Below are 19,350 nucleotides of genomic sequence, written 5' to 3'. Positions count from 1 at the left end.
TTTGTCAGCAGAGTTTGGACATTTTAGCGTCCTTGTGTGGTGTAGGTTTGTGGCATTGCATAGCACTTACTCTACTAGGTTCCACACTTTGAGAAGCACACATACTTATTGTTTCAGTCTTTCTCTGTTCTTTGGACAGTGAAGGGTTCCATAGCGACAGTAGTCATGGCTTCTCGGCGACGATCCCTGTCTGGTGTAGAGGCGTTAGCTGCACTGATGGAATCTGGCTCAGAGCATGGCACAGAGGTGGATATGGAATCTGATACAGATACTGTTTCTGAGGGTCAGCATGAAAGTGATTGGGGAAGTGATTTCTCTGATGGATGGTAGTTCTTCCTGCTCATCATCTGAGGACGAAGAGGTGGAAAGAGTACATGCACCTATTCCCACCCTTCCCACACACAGTATTCCCACCCTTCCCACACGCAGGAGACCTGTAAGGGGGAGGGGACAAGCAGGACGTGCAAGGCATGTGCCAGTTCCTGTCATGGATGATGAGTCGGAGTGGGTGCCTCCAGCAATGGCTCAGCCTCTTGTGCCCCCTTTCACTGGAATATCAGGGTGCACCGTAAATACAGAGGGGTTTCAGCCTATTGACTTTTTCAACCTTTTTGTTGATGATGGGTTAATTGCAGATATGGTTCAGCAAAAGAATTTGTACACTGCACAGTTCTTGCGGTCAAGGGATCCCACTCTGAAACCCCATTCCAGAGCACAAGCATGGGTTCCAACAACCGATCTTGAGATGAGAACATTTTGGGGTCTCATTCTGAACATGGGAATGTCGCCGAAGCCGTCTGTCTCAATGTACTGGTCTACTGTAGCAGTTCATGCAACCCCGTTTTTTCCAGCTACAATGAGTAGGAATCGCTTCCAAGCACTGCTACGTATGTTGCATTTCACTGACAACTCGGCAGCATTACCCAGAATGGACCCAAACTTTGATAGGCTGTTCAAACTTCAGCCATTTCTGAAGCACTTGACTCAGCGATTTGCAGAGGTGTATGTTCCTAGCCAGAACATATTCATTGATGAGTCATTGATGTTGTACAAAGGCCGGCTAGTGTTCAAGCAATTCATTCCTAGCAAGAGAGCATGGTATGGGATCAAGTTTTACATGGTGTGTGAAAGTACCACTGGCTATGTCTGCAACATGAGAGTCTACACTGGGAAAGACTCTACCCTAAACCCTCCGGGCTGCCCAGCCCATTTAGGGACAACTGGGAAGATTGTTTGGGATCTTCTCACACCATGGCTCCACAAGGGTCACCATTTGTATGTGGACAATTTCTACACAGGAATTCCACTGTTCAGGGAATTGTTCAATGTGGATACACTGGCATGCGGTACAATACGCTGTAACTGCAAAGGCTTTCCCAGAAAACTTGTGTGCAAGAAGTTGGCCAAGGGAGAATGTATGGCACTGTGGCAGGATGAACTGTTGGCAGTAAAATTCTCCCACAAAAGGGATGTGTACATGCTGAGTACTATTCATGATGAAAGTACTTCAGCAGTCACTGAGCACGGGCATACTCAACAAGTGTGGAAGCCCAACTGCATTCTGGACTACAACAAGTACATGGGTGGAGTAGTTAAAACCGACCAAGTGCTGGAGTCATACAAGGCTGAACGCAAGTCACGCTTCTGGTACAAAAAGTTGGCCACACGCATTATGCATATAGAAACGTTCAATGCTTATGTGGTGTACCGTGCAGCTACTCCACAAAACAACCTGTCCTTATTGAACTTTGAAACAGAAATTGTTCAATCGCTGACTATAGTCCATGTAGAAATTCCCTCCGTTCCAGAGGTAGAAGATGTGGCCAGATTGCAAGATCGACACTTTGCTGATTTTGTTCCTGCCACACCAATGAAGACACACCCTTACAGAAGATGTAAGGTGTGTAGTAAACAAGGAGTGAGGAAGGATACTCGGGTGTACTGTCCCCAATGCCCTTCCAATCTAGGCCTCTGCCTACATCCTTGTTTCCTTTTGTATCATACAAAGGAAAATTATTGGGAGATGGACTGATTTCCGGAAATGGCCATCATCCCTTGAAAGGAACCCTTGGACTCTGATTTCGTGCACCTCTTACAAAGGAACGGCACTCCTGCTCCCTGCACTGGAGGGGTACCATCAATGAAAATGCAACAGCATTTCACCTCACTTCATTTAGCGTGCCTTCACAAGCATTGCTAGTGCTGCTCCCTCCACTGGAGGGGTGCGTTGGTGAAGATGGCAACACCATTTCAGTTCCCTTCACTCAAGGGGTGTATTTTAGAAATAGTACACGCCACTTTGGCTCCCTCCCTTGAGGTCGAAGTGTCATGAAAGTGGTAGTTGGACACCTACATGGCGGTGGTGTCTTGCGTACCTCATACCACCCTGCCCTCTTTATTGTTTTACCATAACTTGTGGTATGTGTGGTGTAGCTGAAATGTCTTCTGTAGGAATTACTTGGATACGATTGGTGTGTGAGTGAGGTATAGCAACATAGAACATGCAGATGTCATTTCTGTGAATGCACTTTCCCAGCACTGCAGAAATGAGTAGCATGTTAGAGGGTGTTAGCTTTGTGTGGGTAAGGTTGCGCATATGAGTGCTGTAAAAATCTTGCTATGGACATACTTGAAGTTGGTGTGAGAGACAGCGCCTGTAGGCCAGGTAGCCAAGGGAGCCAATGTGCACTTGCTATCAGTGTGCAGATACGATTGTTGGCACATGCCATTTGCATGCGGACAGTTGATGTGCAATTGCTGGAAAATGATGTGAAAGATGTTGCCTGGAGATACGTTTGCATTGTGAGCACACGGACACATGGGACAAGTGTGCAGATACGCTTGCTCTGGCGCAAGTGATTTTGTAGAGGTGTGACTGCTGACATGGATGCCGACTGACTGCAGACACAAAAGGTGTATGAATGGCCAGTGATACGGTGGGTGCCTTGCCGTGGCATCATTGTTCACAAGGAGGTTCCTCCTTGTGCTAAGCAGGGAGGCTTGTCCGTGGCTAAATCCCACCTTGCTTGTCCGACTGCATTGTGACGTGAATGAATGAGAAGTGTGAGCAAAGGTGCATGTGAAGGTGCTTACTGACAGCACTTTCCTATGTACTGGGAGCACTAAAGACCACTTGCTGTGCAAATGATGTACCCATTCTCACTCAGGTACGACACCCACGCATACTAGGTCTGCCTTTCATTGGGACACCTGTGGGAACGCGGGACGGTAGGCCATGTGGTGCTGGCGACGTGTTTCAGTGGGTGACCAAAGGGAAATGTCTGAGAATTGTCTTAATTTCCGACATTTCCCTGTGCCAACTCACCGAAACACATTGCCAACAACAGATGTCATACCTTCTAGCGTTCCTACAGGTGCCCCACCGAAAAAGGTACCTTGCATGTGTGGGTGCACCTACCAGGGGTGCAAAAGGAAATGGGTAACCCGCTGGTAACCCCAAGCCTTTCGCCACAGCACAATTTGTTCATGTGGGCAACCTACAGATTTGGGCCTAGGGTTTCGAAGCCAGCAAGGAAAACAGGGAACCCCATGCTTTTCCCAAAAGAGGACACCCGTGCAAATGCACCGAGGACTGACTTGCGCGAAGCGACCCAGAATTTATTACTCAGAACCCCAGACAAAGTGAACATTGTGTTTTTTCCCCACCAAATATCACACTTTGTCGGGGATTGTGGCTAATAAAAACTGGGGAAATTTGCGCAAGGCAGACCTCTGTGGATTCCCACGGGTGTCCTCTTTTGGGAAATGCATGGGGTTCCCTGTTTCCCTTACTGGCTTCGACACCCTAGGGCCAAATCTGTAGGTTGCCCACATGAACAAAATGGGCAGTGGCGAAAGGCTTGGGGTTACCAGTGGGTTACCCTTTTCCTTTTGCGCCCCCGGTAGGTGCACCCACACATGTGAGGTACCGTTTTCATCGGGACACATGTGGGAACGCGGGACGGTAGGCCATGTCGTGTTGGGGGCGTGTACCGATGGGTGAGCCGAGCGAAATGTGCGGAAAATGCGTTTTCTTCCCACATTTCGGACTTTGTGGGGGTGTCTGGGTAATACATTCTGGGGCGATTTGGGAATATCATACCTCTGCGGATTCACACAGGCGTCCTCTTTTCAGAAATGCATGGGGTTCCCTGTTTTCCCCGGTGGCTTGTACACCCGAGGCCTATATCTGTATGTTGTGCCAGTCGGCAGAGCGTCTCAAATTCCGGTCTGAAAACAGACTTGGGGTTAATTGTGTTTTAGGCTTTCCCCTTGGCGGCCAGGTAGGTGCACATACATATGTGAGGTACCGTTTTCATCTGGACACCTGTGGGAACGCGGGACACTAGGCCATGTGTTGTGTTTGCGTGGTTTTCATAATGTTTTGACCCATTTTCTGGTGGCCTTTGTCACACAACCCTTTCATTTCCCAAATGTGACCTACATTTAGTCGCTGCTTTAGGCACCATACACTTTTGTAACCTACACAAGTCACCTACCCTTGAAAAGGTCTGCCTGTGCTCTTTCAAAAAATGTATGCTTGCCTTCCTCACCACATTGGTTTTCCTGATTTGCACATGCTAAGTGCGTCTGTCAGGCCGTGAGCGTAAAACTCCTGTGTACCCTGGCTCAGTGTTTGGCTTGTGGTATTGCTTGTTTTGTAAAACACTACAAAAAATGTGTGCTCTCCTAACTGCAAGAGTCGGGGGAATGTAGCGAGTATTGCTTTTCTCAAAATTCATAGAAGCCATTGCCGTACCAAGCCAACCATGTCCAACACATACCTTTTTTTTTCGGTCATTTTCCCGCTTTTCCCCCAATCTATGGCAGTTTCCCCTACCTAGTTGTTGCCTGACCTATGCAAATCACCCCTTCCGAAACTTGGAATTTTGTCTACTTTTCAGAAATACTTGCCTTTCTGTCCTCCAATTCGGCTTTCCTACCCTTTTCTTCCATTCCGTCCATGCATGTCCAATTGGCAAAAATGGTCAAAATCGCCCACCTCTCACAAAACAGTTGATAACCACATCAAAATAATTTCTTTTCGTTTCCACTCAACCTGTTCCTGAAAGCCAGGAAATTGGGGAATTCAGCACAGCAAACCATTCGTTCCTAGCTCTTACAAGGAAAAAACCACAGGCTTCTTTGTACATCATTTTATTGGCATTTTTTGAAAAAACCCAAAATTTTTGCTTATTTTCTCTCACCCCCCTACAGAAACCTAGGATTCCTGTGTGGCGTTACGACCGCCTACATGTGGGGAAAAAAGGAGCCAAATTTGGCCAAGATACCTCATGTAACAAAAAAGTTACAAGCCATTGAATGGCCACATACCGAAATCACCAAAAAAGGCCCTGGCACTGGGGAGAAATACCCATGGCACTTAATGGGTTAAATAAACACACATTTTTCACGTTTACCAGAGTATTTATACATGGAGAAAACACACGCTAGCTTCACAGGAAGGCACCAAGGATAAGCAGGCAGTCTCAGGAAGAGAGGAATGAGAAACAGTACACCATCCAGACCAGTTTAAAATCCAAAAGGGTGGCTGGCCCTTATGTCACTTTAGACCATCCCATGAGAGACTGCTTGATCCAATCAGGAAACTGCACTGTTCACAGCACTCAGGTGCTGTCTATTTCTTTGAAAACAAACCAATGGGTGTGTAGGATGTGTGGACCTAACACATTTGGTCCACACATCCTCAACAACCCACCATACCTGAGACTGGGTGATCTAATCCCCACTGTCTACTCCCCTAGTTACTTATAGATCAATTGCTGATAATTGCCATGTTGTTAGATTCCCTTGGTTTTCTGCTCCCTAACCTTGCTCTTCCACCATTGATTTTAAAGCGCTCTGTTGCTTCCTGAAGCTACGGCTGCACTCAATGAATACCCTAATAATAAAACATTATAATAATAATGATGGGAGAAGCAACAACTCTTCGTAACCCAGTCAGCCCAGACCGAGTTTACCAATCCTGGGAAGAGCTTTGAAGTGGAAAGCAGAAGCAGGCCTCAAATACGGAGACTTGGACAGCAGAAGACAGACCTGGGGCGAGTAGCCAGAGGAGAGCTGGACAGAGGAGAGCTGGCCAGAGGAGAGCAGAAGACCAACGGAGAGTTGGACCACTTGAAGCAGAAAGCGCAATCGTTACGTGCGTGTAGGAATACTTGTGAAAAGTAAGATTGTAGAAGCATGCTCAAGTATGGAAGGTTTGGGACTACTCAGGAGAGATTCACTAGACAGAAGGACACCAGCTGGAGGAGCGAATCCAGGGTTTGCATCTTAAAAGTTAGTGAGAGAGTGGAACTGGTAGATTGTGAACAGAGTAAGAAGGATACTAGCTGGGAGGCAGAGTCAAAGGGGTACCATCTTGGAAGTATGGGAGTGAGTGAAACAAAAGGAAGCCACGAGGAAACTAGAGTAAGAGGAAGAGATTCTTTATGAAAGGATAAAGGAGGTAGCTCTCGTTCCCTTCAGAGTAGGGAGTGAGATGTACCAGCTGGAAAGCAAGAGACTGAGATAATAAGGGGTGCAATAAGACACCAGAGTGAAAGAATAGCCATGAAGGTCATCGAAGACAAAGTGAGGTTAAATGAAGAGCTGGAAGAGGAAATTATTACTGGAGAGAAGTCTTTGGAGAGAGACCAGACAGAGGGAAAGATGTGTGTGTATGGAAAGGCCCAGAGAGCCCATGAGAGGTGAAAAGGAATTAAAGCCACATAAAAGGAAATAGATTGATGTAAGAGAGATAAGGAAGTGAAAAACCTACTGAAGAGGATAGCGCACGACCAACAGTGGATTGAATAAAGTCATAGGTCCAAGAACAGGAGGATGCCGAAGGACCCCATGGGAGAGCATAGAAGCAGGAGGATGTTGAGGCAGCAATATCCTGGTGAGGAGAAGAAAGGAAAAGAGTAGGAAGTGAAGGAGAAAAGAACCCTTGAGGGGAAAATTGTGAAAATATGAGGGCCACACTTATCAATTGAATCCACAAGGGCCAATGAGACCTACCAGCAATCCAGCTTGACTTGCTTGAAAACAAATGAGGGTGCAGAGGACTGGCATAGCACAGGAATACTGATCTGTTTGAGAGACGTGGGAGTGAAGCAGAGAACTAACCTCAGACCAATGAAAGAGCAGAGGAGCAAAACACTCACCTTATGGGTACTGTCAGCTCTGGACTTACCCTTGGGTATGGCGGTCTTGGAAGACAGGTTTTCTCTGGGAGCCACAGCGACAATGCCAATGATCCACCCCTCCCCACCCCGCGAAGGACGAGACCAGGTTAATGGCATCAGCACACCACCCTAATTCGTCCACCGGGGCAGAGGCGGCGTAATAATGAACTTGATAACCCAGACTTGGAGCTGCAAGGGGTGAGATAAGGGCACAGTTATAATCAATAGGTTCAGTATAGTAAGGTAGCAGTTTCCCTTACCCCAGGAAATTAAACTCCAGAAAATGACCTTTTGGTACAGAGTCCGCACGTGAACCATCAAGTCCCTCAGGGACCAAAAAGAGGAAGTCCTTGTCCATGAAAAGTAAGCATGAACATGAAAAAGGAGCGAGCAGCGGTCTGCAAAGAAGCAACGCTAAATACCAATTCTGGAAGTCTGCGGGGCATCACAGGATGTGAGACATTTGCAAGACATTGATTTGGTTCCTTGCTCGGGATTTTATGCCGGCTATGTCAAGGTAAAATGTGGGACATTCACGCCCAATGTATGGTGGCCATCTTGGTTGGCGATCAGCATCCTTACTTGGCAGCCATATTGGAGTGTAATTTCTCAGATGTCGATATGTTTACTGCGAAGCTGCAGTGCTGCAGACCGCCCTTAGTGTCACCGGGACTCCGGGAGTATTCCGGACCCTAGGAAGAATGCCTACCATGGACCTGTGCTGCCATGTACCGGCACGTCCTTGGTGGTTGCCAGAGGTGCCCCGGGTGAGTAGCAGGGTGCAATCTTAACAGCACGTCTCACTCAAGGTCTCCACTTCGAGCATAGTTTCCTGGTTTACCTGGGTGTTGTTTGTGTAACTGGCGCAGTAATCAGGAACATGTACATCTGTGGCGGAATCCCAAGATCGTTCTTCTGCGCCACAACCCTTCCAGTCTGCTAAGTATTCTAACCTATTCCTATAATGTCTAGAGTCTAACGACTGGGTGATTTCATACTCATCTTCAGGTCACACCCGGGAAGGAATGGACTTTAGACGATCTGGGTATTTATGTTAATGAGTGACAGGTTTTAGGAGATAACATGAAAGACCAGATGTATCTTATATGTGAGAGGGAGGGTAAGTTTCATGGCTACTGGATTGGTAATCATCTCTATGTTAATGGTCCTATATATCTAGGTTTCAATATATGAGGACAATGATATGTGTGTAGGTACATGGTGGATAGTCAAATCGAGTCTACTATTTGATAAACCGGACCCGGATTTCTCATCTTGTCAGTATATTTCTTAGTAATTATTTGTGCTTGGTTCAGGTGTTGTTGTGCTCTCTGTACACCCTCTTGGGTATCCTAATCCTATCTTGGACAGCAGGTACAGGGGAAACGTAGGCACTATTACAAGGTAAAGTGACTGGGTGGTAGCCATAGGTGATATGTGTTTAGTAAGGAAACATGATGTGCATCATTGTAAGCAAATTCAGCTATTGGTAACAGAGAAACCCATTTATTGTGGTAATCAGTGGAGTAACAGCGTAGGTTTTGGCCTATGGTTTGATTTACTTGTTCCATTTTTCCATTGCTTTAAGGATGATAAGCAGTCGAGAAGTTGACTTTCTCCCTGAGAGTCTTGGTAAGTGACTTCCAGAAGGCAGAAATTAATTGGGAACCCATATGTGAAATGATGGTCTGTGGCAAACCTTGGAGTCTAAAGCTATGTTTAATAAAGTGGTCCACAAACTGAATAGCAGTAGGGACCTGAGGTAATGCAATGAAATGGCTCTATCCAGATTATGGTACAACCGTCGATCTTTGGAAGGTCCCTGATGAAATCCATCATGCAAAATTGTGAAGGAGTGCCCAGGATGGGTAATAGGTGTAGTAAGCCCAATGGAGGTGTGAGTACCTGAAGGTGATTGCCTGACTAGTCCCTGGGGATCTATCATCCAGGTGGCCAGGACACAGCCATCGATATTGGATCGAGTTCCTGGTGATGGACCTGGATGGAGGATCCTCTGGAGTGGAAGTGGGACACTGATGGGTGAGATGTGGTATCCCCCTTCTTCTAACACCTTTTCCCCATCCTACCATGTAGGTGACTCAGAAACTCTACACCCCACCCCTTTTCCGACACGAACACTTTCGCACATTACAAAAGACAACATACTAACACCAGAGCCGTTTACCTGACATATCCCAACACAAGGGTCAGGCAAAGTCAGGCAATTGATCAGAATCACACACACCTGACAGCTCTTTCCCTTCCCCACAGGGCTAAAAGGTAGAGCACGAGAGCACAATACGAGCAAGGCAGACCGCACGACAAGACCGCTATACATGTATGGCAGTTTAAGCGGAGGAGAAAGGCAACAAGAACCCAAGGGGCAACAAGGCGAGAAGCGACCTTGCCCTTTCCGACCTCAGCCCTGCAAAGCCTCCATGAAATGAATCATAAGATTAGCGAACAATAGCCAGCGTGTGTTGCAGCAGATGTCTATGGTACACAGAGCCCTCCTACAATGATAATCGGGAAAAGGAGAGACACTTGCTACTGTGTTACTGTGGTACCGTCCTTGACTCCAGAAAACAAGTGAAGCCAAGCGGTTCATCACAGTCGGTGAGTGGAGGGGAAACCCGATAAGAAACCAAACTGTGTTGAACGAAAGTTGCAAATGGCAAAATTAAAGGAGAATTAAAGAACTGTTAACCCTTCATGGGGAAAACCAGCTGCAGAGGGGTCCGGCAGCACATGGGTACTCACTTGGGAGACTCTGGTTAATTCCCCCAACTGTTGAAACAACCAAAACTAGAAGGCTGTAGGAGAGCCATAAGAAAAAGGTCAAAGTGGTCATACAGGGGTCTAGCGAAACCCTCTTTCCAGTCAAAAATCTATGACAGGCAAACAATTGGAACGCTACGGGAGACAAATCCCTCATAGTGAGAAAGGAGAAGGAACTGTGTGGTTGGCAAGAGTGAACCCGACGGAGGGATGCTGATAGAAAGGGGCGAAGTATGATGCCCAATGAACATTGTGTTGACAAGAAGTGAACCCGATGGAGGGATGTCCACAGTGGAATGTTTAAAAAGACATTAAGACTTGTGAATGCCACAGGTGTAATTATTTTGGAAGAAAAGCCGTAGTGAACCCAATGGAGGGAGGCAAACATTCGAGAAGGGTCTGAGCCAGGAAGAGGGGGCTGCAGGGGTGAAAAGTCATCAGCCAACGTAACTACGAAAAGGAACTTTTTGTTTGTTATTTTCGAGCACATCAGGCCATCGGAGGCAAGAGACTTTTTTGTAGAAAGGAGACTTAACCAGCGAAGATCCTGGTACCTGAGAAAGGAACTGTAGTCTCGTGCTGGGAAAGCTCGAGCGTGTGCTGTGCTCAGGGGTCCCACCTTGTCCCGTGCTCAAAAGGTGGGGAAGGGAGACCCCCAACAACTGCATCCTAACTTATCATTTGTGAACACTTCTTTCTTTCTTGTGAACCCTATTCCACACTGTTTTTTTATTAAGGATTGGCAATAGATTTTTTTTAGTATAGGCCCTTTTATTTGTCTAGACGCCAGTAGAACTGCCTTATTATTATTTGATGGTCGTAGCTTGCTCCCATCTTAGATTTAGGTTTTGATTAGGCATTTTTCCAACCTACATATACAGTTTAATAAACACCCTTGAACTGTGATCACTTGTGTCTGTCTTTACTGTTGCCACTGTTAGTTCCTTACAAAGGGCATCAAGGAGTCTTTGCTCTAGCACACACCCCACACCCCTGAAGAAAGTCAGCTAAATCCTGTTCATGCCTTCCACCATATGATACGACACTCCAAAATGTCCTAGGATTGGGTGGCTTCCTTTTAGTTCTTGTTCCCAGCCTAAGAGTACACTAATGGTAGCCATGATTATCTTTTCATGGGGAAATGAACGGAATTCCGCGGATCTCTTCCTGCTCAGCTGCATAACGCCTGGAGAGGGCCTCTATTCTATATATTTTTTTGTAAAGTGCTATTTCGCCCGCAGGCCTCAAAGCGGCTTTGGTTTTGGTTACTCCGGGTTTATAGGTCACCAGTAAACCAAATCTTGAAAAAAAATACATCCAGCGATTCTGTCGCAGGATCAGAGCCTTAGCGGTTTCAAGAATTCGAGGTAGGGGTGGACTGGGAACTAAAAGAGGCCCTGGAAATAATTACTGGAGACCAAAAGAGGCCCTGGAAATAATTTTCAAAGTAGCCCCATATAACACATTTTCAGCAAGCCCAATGCCTTTCCTATGATATCATTTGCAATACCACACAAAAGAGTCCCAGGGTGCAGAGGATCGCTGGGAAATATCCAGAGTTCCCTATAGGCCAGTCCACCCCTGATTCGAGGCTCCTATGGTCCGCTGGGACCATTGCGGCAGGTAAGAAATGTGTCCCTAATGGCTACGAGTTCCTTTTGAAAAATGCTGTAATTACCTTCCACAGGATTGGGGTTCTTGGAATGATAAGCCACAGTGTGCATGAGGCTAGACTACACATCGTTCTGTAACAAGGCCCCTAAAAAATAACAAGAAGCATCTGCTACAACAGTATAGGGTTGGTTGGGTTCAGGGAGTCAAAGAACCGGAGCGATGGTGACGTTTTGCTGGAGAGTCTCAAAGGCCTCCTGAGCCAGAGAGTTCCATTCAAAGGGAACATTCTTTTTTAATAATCAAGTCAGTGGAAGCAGGATCTTGGAGTATGCTGAAATGAAATGCCGGTAGAAGTTACTGAAACCCAGAAAACATTGTAGTTCCCTGGTGTTAGAGGAAGGGGGCCAGGTAAGGATTGATTTGATCTTTATCAGATCCATCACTATTCCTTGGGGTGATAGGATATAACCCAAGTATGATATGCGTGATTGATGAAACACACTATTGGAAGGCTTAGCATAAAGAGCTTGGAGACAAAGTAGTACCCTTTACATGATCCACATGTTCCTGGTAGCTGTTCGGATAGGTCAAAATGCCATCTAGATAGATGACAACATAGACGTCAAATCAAGAATGTCGTGAAAGACATAATTGAGGCAATGCTGCTGGGGTATTACACGAGCCAAAAGGCATGACCAAGTATTCATAATGACCGAACTGAGTCTGCAAGGCCGTCTTCCACTCATCACCGGCAAATATTCAAACGAGTTTGTAGGCTCCTTTCAGATATAATTTTGTATAGATACTACTGTTTTTGGCCTGATCCCACAGGACTTGGATCAGAGGTAAAGGGTGCCGGTTTTTCACTCTGAGCGCTTTTAACTGCCTGTACTCTACACATGGCCATAGCTCAGATTAATTTTTGTTTGGAATGAAAAAGATAGGATCCCCCGTAGGAAATGAGGAATAACAGATCAAACCCTTGTTCGTTGATGTATTCTCTTAGAATCAGATTTTCCTACTCTGAGAGAGCCTATGTTCAACCATGGAGGATGGTAGCCACTGGAATTTAATCAATTTGGCAATCATAAGGCATGTGTGGAGGGAGATTGTTGGCTTCCACTGGGTGGAAACTGTAGTTAACGCCTGTTATTCTTGGGGAACCTCACTAGAGGAAGTGGTTTCTACACATGGTGGGCCGGACCTGGAGCAGGATGGAATTTATGGGAGAATTTCTTAAACAAATTACATAAATCATGACAAACCAAGGATCCCAACATTAGCGTTCCTTTTGCCAATCAATAAGAGGGTTATGTTAAGTCAACCAGGGAATCCCTAATGTGAGTTGGTATTTGGGTGCAGAAATGGCCTTGAATATTATATGTTCATGAAGGAGTTCATTACAGACCATGAGTAAAGGCTTGGTTCTTTGGATTATGGGGCCTGACAGGAGAGGAGACCCATTAACAGAGATTATGGTTTCTATGGTTTCCTTCTCTGTTAATTCTATACCCTGTTGTTGGGCAAAAGAAATATCAATAAAGTCGGTGTAGCTCCAGAATCGAGGAGGGCTGTTATTGGAGGCCATTGATAGGTAGGATTGGAAAGGAGGACAGAGATGGAAAAATGTGGTGCTTGAGAGAGGGATATTGGGAATTTCAGATAGCAAAAAGGTGTGATCTTGCTTGTTAAGGCTTTACCGGTCATTAACAAGCTGATTTGTTTCCCACCTCAGATGCGTTCTTTCTCTTACACTGGTGGACTGTATGTTCAGAATCCCTACAATAGCAACATAGATTCAACCGTTGTCATCTGGTTCTCTCCTCTGAGGAAATCGGTCCTCGGATTCTGCCTAATTGTATAGGTTCCCCATTCCCTAGAACTGAAGGGGGTGACTCTGGTTCTGGTCTAGCCTGGTATCTTCTAAATTGGAGGGGTTGTCTATCACCTCTTCGTTCTCCCATTCTAACTGGACCAATAAGGAGATAAACTTCGATAGCAGTTCTGGGGGTGTTACTACCCGGCAAAGAGCATCCTTGAGATCTTCTTTGATTCCCCTCTGAAATAAAGTCAGCTGTACATCTTCAGACCATAAGGTATGGGATGCAAGATTTCGAAGCTTGGCTAAATAGGTTAACAGATCGTTGTTACCTTGATGGATGTCTATGAAGTCATTGCGCAGTGTTTAAGTAGCATATTGCCTGTCGAACAAGTCTTGAAAGGCAGCAATAAACACGCCATAGTTCTGCAAAATGGGGTCGTTATTATGAACGAACAGAGTGGCCCAAGACAATGCAGTTTTGTCAAAGTTCAATCAGAGAAAAGCTGTTTTGGCTTGGTCTCTGGCATATATGATGGGTCTGTTCAGAAAGTGTATCCGACATTGGGCCTCATTACGAGGCTGCCGTGTATTTTTTTTTCCTGGTGCCTAGGATTGGGCAATTACCCGGTTATTATGGCCTTGCCAGACCCAGTAATTGGCTCTTCCTGGGTGCCGGAAGGGCTCAAATGGGAATGGGGAAGCCGGATGCACCAGCACTGTTATCAACGGTGCCGCTGCATCCGACATGCTCTGCTCGCGGGTGCCAGTATGGCCGCCAGGTCAGACCTGGTGGCCGCGATTGCAGAACTCGTAGTTTGCCGGTCTGGGAACTACGGTACCGGCATACTTACGGGTACCATAGTTCCCAGACCGGCAACATTATAATGAGGCCCATTGTGTCATAAATGCCCGGAATTCACAAAGGTCTCCTGTGTATTTGGTAGGCAGAGGTGGTGATAGAATATTTGGACCCTGTCGCAGGGGTTGTAATGTGGATGGAGTCAGTAATGGACGAGAATCATTCCTAGCGAGTGGAGGAGTCAAGGGCCCTGCCTTAGCACTCCATGGGTGTCCTATCCCAAGTGTTTTGAAAGTCATTGGGCCTCATTATAAATTTGGCGGTAGCCTTGCCGGTAAAACAGGCAGGCTGCCGCCAAACCTCCGAAAACTTCCGGCGCCCACGAATGGGCAATTACTGGGGCATTCCGGCCCGCCGGACCCGGTAATTGCCCATTTGCGGGCGCCGGAAAAAAGATGCTCCCCATTCCCATAGTGCCGAATGGGAATGGGGAGGTCGGAGGCACCGGCACCGTTATGAACGGGGCATCCGACATTCTGTGTTCGCGGGTGCCTTTCTGCCCGCCAGGTCCGACCTGGCGGCAGAAAGGCACCCAAGAGCACAACTCGTAGTTTGCCGGTCTGGGAACTACGAGTTCCGGCAAGCTTGCCGGTATTGTATTTCCCTGACCAGCAAACTTATAATGAGGCCAATAGACTACACTTTATTCTGTAACACTGTCATAGACTGGTACGGCATACTGAGCTCTTGTCGAGAAGCTGTGACATCTACTTGTAGTTTCTGAAGAGCAGAAGCTAGGTCCTTAACAATGTCCCCCATGGCTCAGAGAGAATGGGTAGGTCTTGCAATCTATCAGCGCTGGACTTGGAAGACAAGTTTTCTCTGAGACCCACGGAGACAATGCCAATGAACCAGCCACTCCCCACCCCCTGAAGGATGAGACCAGGTTAATGACCAGGTTAATGATATCAGCACACCACCATAATACCGTCCCTCTGGGCAGCAGAGTTTTAAGAATGAGCCACTGGCATGGGACTTGATAGCCCAGACCTGGAGCTGCAAGGGGTGAGATAAGGGCACAATTATAATAAATATATTCAGTATAGTAAGGTAGACGTTTCCCTAACCCCAGGGAATTACCTTTTGGTACAGAGACCGCACGTGATCCACCAAGTTCCTCAGGGACCAACAAGAGAAAGTCCTTGAGCATGCAAAGCAAGCATGAACATGAAAAAGGAGCGAGCAGCGCTCCGCAACAAAACAACTCTAAATACCTATTCAGGAAGTCTGCCGGGCATCTCAGGGTGTGAGAGAGACATTTCAAGACACTGAATCTGCTCTTTGTTGGTGCTTTTATGTTGGTTGCATCTAGAAAATCTGTTGGGACGTTCACGTCCGATGTTTGGTGGCCATCTTGGTTGGAGATCGGCATTCCGAGTTGGTGGCCATAGTGAGTGTCCGTTCTCGGATGTTGATATGTTTACTGTGAAGCTGCGGTGCTGTGGACCACCTTTCGTGTCACCCAGGAGGAATCCCTGGCATGGACCACCACCGCCATGTACCCGCGGGTCCATCGTGGCTGCCAGATGTGCATGGGTTGGTGGATCGCCCCCCTGGTGAGTAGTAGGTATTATCAAGTCTGCAAGACCTCTCACAGTGGTAGCCCCGCGATGCACCACAGTGGACACAGAGACACTTGTTGCTCATCTGGACTCCGCGCGTGCACTGACATGCAACCATGGTTATATCCCATTTATTGGCACAACAGAGTTGTGTCACTCCGTTGCGCCCACCTTTAAGCGGCCGCACCACTTCTCCTTTTTTATAATAACAACAAAGAGCAATGTGGAACACAATTGAATAATTCTTTCTTCTTCTTCCCATTCTCTGACAAATAAGCACAACTAACATATTCATAACATCACTGTTGAGCCTCTTAATGTAGCCCTTTTCTCCATGTGTCCAGCACATAGTCATTTAGATGGGAGGGTCTACTTTGTGTAGTGTGTTGAGGGTACCGCCTACACCCTCCGCAGCTTGACCTCCCATCACCTACCACTCCATGGACCTCTGGTTCTCGTTGGACACTTTTATCATGGCCACCATTACCAACTTTTTAAAAGAAACTCGAGTTCTTCAACACCGTAGCATCACATCTGACACATTCACCATGGACCCCTTCCCTTCCACCACGTCCATGGGTCAGGGTTCATATGTCAATGAGAGTTTTCCTTGTACTTCAACTCTGGGTGGCAAACAATGTGGTTGGAGGCCCCTACAGAGGTTTACATTATCATTCCTGGCTCTTCTTTCCCCGGAGACCCTCTCATCGTCAGTTTCCGCATGTGCTATCCTCCCCAGGTCCAGCAACAGACCCAGAGGCCATCTTTTAAACAGCGCATCTGTGGGGTTCACACCCGTCAAGCAGTGGAGCGTCGCTCGGTATTCCCTCAAGAACTAGTATAGTGCCCTTCTCAGACACTGGCCCTGTACATGGGCAATGGAAAATATTTTGTTTAGAGTTCACATGAACCTTTCAGCCTCCCTGTTTGCCCTTGGTCACCCCAGTGATATTTTTCTGTGGTGAATTCGGCACATTGGCATAAACTGTCCATAACTCTCCCCTTGGAATGGGGGTCTATTGTCTCAGCAGATTTCCTTTTCTAGCACTGGTACGATTTGGTCAAATACAGTGGATTCCACAAATTCGACTTCCGGATATCTTGTCCACTGATCAATAAAAACCATGAAGTGTGTGTCCCGACGAGCAGATCCAAAGTCAACATGTATTGTCTCCCATGGGTGGCAACTTCTCTGCATAGATTCAATCCATGGTTCACGTTGCATTGGGGCTGCTGCTTGGCATCACACACATCCTGCCACAAATTCGTTGACACATCTTTCCAAATCCAGGAACTACACCTTAAGCCTCAGGGTTGCCTTGGTTTTGGCTGCACCCTGATGGCCTTGATGTGCCAAAGCAATGATTTTCAGAATCCTGCACAAGGGAATCGCCATCTTCAGAGCCCTCAGCAGCAAACCTGAGTCAAAGAAATCTAATTCCTCCCTGACCTTCCACAGTTGCTTGAGCATTGTGTGGGCCTCATGAGTCATTTTACTCAGACCTTGTAGGATCCCCTTCCACTCCCCCTTAAGCAATGCTCCTCGGAGGAGGCGGAATCACTTATCCTCTTCAGACACAGTAGTCAGCTCCTAAATGGACATCGCATGTGTAGTAGGTGATTCAATGAGGACTTGGACAAACTCCTCCACCTCTGTCTCTCCAGTTTCAATGCCACTGTGTCCCCTTATCGGATGCCGTGAGAGATAATCAGCAGCATTGTTTGCCTCCGGCCTGTACACCAATACACTCCATACTCGAGCAGGGCAAGCATTCATCTTTCGATCCTGGGGACGGTTTCAATGATGAGCACGCCATGATTAGATTAATGGGTTAGTGGTCAGTGACTGAAGTTACTGGTCTACATTAAACGGAAATGTTGGCATCCCCAAAGAACCACCAGAGCCTCTCGCTCAACTTGAGAGTACCATTGCTCTGTCTAGGGCTCGGTTAGCGAACGCCACTGGCTACACATTCCCATTTGCATCCTGCTGAGTCAGTACAGCACCGAGACTAAACGGGGTCGCATCGATGACAAATTCTGATGGCAAAGATGGATCAAAGAATGCCATGGTATCATTTGCTGTAAGGGGCTTATTGACCTTGTCAAATGCAGCCTGTTCCAGCGGGCCCCACTGCCACACTGCATCTTTCTTCATCAGATTCCTTAGCAGCTCTGACAGGGTGGCAAGGTACCTGATGAATCGTCCAAAATAAGTCACCATGCCCAGGAAGCTGCGTCCCTCTGACACTGTCTCTGGAGGTTTCGCTTTTTAATGTCTTTCACCTTCCCTGGGTCTGGCAGCACACCCCCCTCTTGGAAAACAAACCTAAAGAATTCAACGGTTGTCATGAAGAACTCACATTTATCTTTGTCTAGAGTAGGCCCTAGTGATTTTAATCTTTCCAGGGTCTTGACCAGTCGCCACATGTGTTCCACTTCCGAGCTTGCAAGCGCAAGGATGTCATCACTAATGTTCAGGACACCATCCCGATCTGCCAATACTCCTCTGATGTTGTTTTGAAAAACCTCTGCCGCAGACAATACCCCAAAACTGAGTCGCTTTTAGAGATATAATCCTTTGTGTGTGGTGAACGTAGTAATATAACTCGACTCAGGATGGAGTACGACCTGATTATATCTGGTCCTTACGTCAAGTTCGGAGAGAAATGTGTCCCCCTGAAGCTCTGCAACAATGTCATCAATAGTGGGCATTAGGTGTTGTTCCGTTTTGATGCCTTTTTTGGCAAATGATTGTCTACACAAATCCTGACAGAGTCGGGCTGCTTGGGTTTCCTTGCCACCACAATTGGAGACAACCATGGTGTGGGCCCTCCACCTTCTCAATGATGGCCAGCTGAACTAACTGATCTAGCTCCTTGTCCAGTTGCTCCCTCAGATGGAATGGGATTCTCCTGTATTTGAGGGCCACTGTGCGAACCGGGTTGTCAATGTGGAATCTGAGAGGGTCCCCCACCAATCTCCCAATACCAACAAAGCCATCGGCACATCTCTCTAATACATCCTGGACATTCTCAACGTAGATGCCGTAGGCAAAACTCACAATTGTCAATGCTTCCACTGCTGCACAGCTCAGTAAAGTATTGTCAGTGACGTCCGTAACAATAAATCTCGCCTTGAGGAGTTTGTTCCATGCCTAACTTGGAAGACAAATGCCCCCATCAGTAGGATGGACCCATCTCCACCGAAAGTGAAGATGCAAACCTTTGACAGGCTCAGCATAGGAGGATCAGGCAATGTCTCATAGTGTTTCAGCGCCATGACATTCATGGATGCTCCTGTTTCAACCAACTCAGGTACCTCGGACCCGTTGACACTACCACATTTCAGCTGCCGTCTCTTTCTCGCCTTCAGTTTGAGCACGTTGGAGAAAAAGAAAATGTCCTCCTCATCTTTATCTTTCACTTCTCGCCCACTCTGGTCCTCTTCCTGATCAATCAGAGCCACATATTGAGGATGCCTCTGGACAGACAAAGCCATTCCGACTGGTCCTCTCTGCACCAA

The 19,350-nt window shown here is 47.0% G+C and overlaps 1 protein-coding gene across 1 annotated transcript; it reads left to right on the top strand.

Annotated features, from left to right (window-relative positions):
• The first annotated feature begins 487 nt into the window (after nt 1–487).
• On the top strand, nt 488–18,402 carry LOC138562547 (piggyBac transposable element-derived protein 4-like). The gene is made up of 3 exons (XM_069642784.1): nt 488–1,098; nt 1,315–1,900; nt 18,235–18,402. The coding sequence occupies exons 1-3, from the start codon at nt 488–490 to the stop codon at nt 18,400–18,402; spliced, it is 1,365 nt and encodes a 454-aa protein (XP_069498885.1).
• The last annotated feature ends 948 nt before the right edge of the window (nt 18,403–19,350 follow it).

This window comes from Ambystoma mexicanum, chromosome 1q (assembly GCF_040938575.1).
Source record: "Ambystoma mexicanum isolate Mex_15411 chromosome 1q, UKY_AmexF1_1, whole genome shotgun sequence".
NCBI classification, from domain to species: domain Eukaryota; kingdom Metazoa; phylum Chordata; class Amphibia; order Caudata; family Ambystomatidae; genus Ambystoma; species Ambystoma mexicanum.
This window is presented reverse-complemented; position numbering and strand designations above follow the sequence as displayed.